The sequence below is a fragment of the Penaeus monodon genome, chromosome 20, assembly GCF_015228065.2.
Source record: "Penaeus monodon isolate SGIC_2016 chromosome 20, NSTDA_Pmon_1, whole genome shotgun sequence".
Taxonomy (NCBI): Eukaryota; Metazoa; Arthropoda; class Malacostraca; order Decapoda; family Penaeidae; genus Penaeus; species Penaeus monodon.
In genome coordinates, this window is record NC_051405.1 from 29,835,780 (window position 1) to 29,836,715 (window position 936).

General features: G+C 51.3%; 1 protein-coding gene across 1 annotated transcript in view; it reads left to right on the forward strand.

The window, feature by feature from the left end:
• Positions 1-400: 400 nt before the first annotated feature.
• Positions 401-936, forward strand: part of LOC119585964 (histone H1-delta-like) — a 704-nt gene continuing 168 nt past the window's right edge. Inside the window, exon 1 of the mRNA XM_037934679.1 lies at positions 401-934. Coding sequence (XP_037790607.1) covers positions 446-934 — 489 coding nt within the window. The 5' untranslated portion in view covers positions 401-445. The remainder of the gene's footprint in view (positions 935-936) is intronic.

Here is a 936-nt window from a genome sequence, read left to right on the forward strand (position 1 = left end):
AGTAGGTCTTTTTTTCTTTACAGAGCCTTTACATTGGTCAGTTGTTAGAATTTCAAGTTTTACCATGATTAGGACTTAGGAAGCACTAGAAATGGAGATCCGTTTTTTTTCTATTGATTTATCTATTTTTTCAGTGTAGAAATACAGTAGTCGCTTCTCTCAAAATATTAATACGACTACTTTCACATACACGCGCGTTTGCATTTATTAGAGAAGTAATGAAATAACTCGATTCCATGAATTTATTATGGAATATTTCTCGGTGTTGTTCCTTCCCTAGAAGTGCACTACCGATGAGCGTCCTCGCATGCGAGAGAACCGGGGAATCCCTGTCCCTCGGCGCCCTCATTAAGGTCCGCCTCGCAGCCAGGGCGTCACTCGCCTCTCCCGCGTCGCCGTGAGCGCATAGGAAAGCCTTAACGCTTCTCGCCCCCGTCCTGTCACCATGTCGAGCACATCGGCCAAGCGTCCTTCGGCCAAGCGCGCCCATCCCAAGTACAGCGAGATGGTCGCCGCCGCCCTCAGGGCCCTCAAGGAGCGCAACGGGTCCTCCCGCCAAGCCATCCTCAGGTTCATCGTCGCTTCCTTCCAGGTCGGGGACGAGAGAACCGCCGGCGTGCACTTGAAGCAGGCGTTGAGGAGGGGCGTCGCCAGCGGTTCCCTGCAGCAGACCAAGGGCACCGGCGCCTCCGGCTCCTTCAAGCTCTCGAAGGAGGAGCTGAAGAAGGCTGCGCCCAGAAAGGACTCGGCAAAGAAACCCACTTCTAAGACTGCAACAAAGAAACCCACTTCTAAGACTGCAACAAAGAAACCCACTTCTAAGACTGCAATAAAGAAATCCAGCACTAAGTCTACAGCAAAGAAAGTCCCCACTAAGACTGCAACAAAGAAAGCCACTACCAAGACTCCAAAGAAACCCAGCGTAAAGAACGGAGC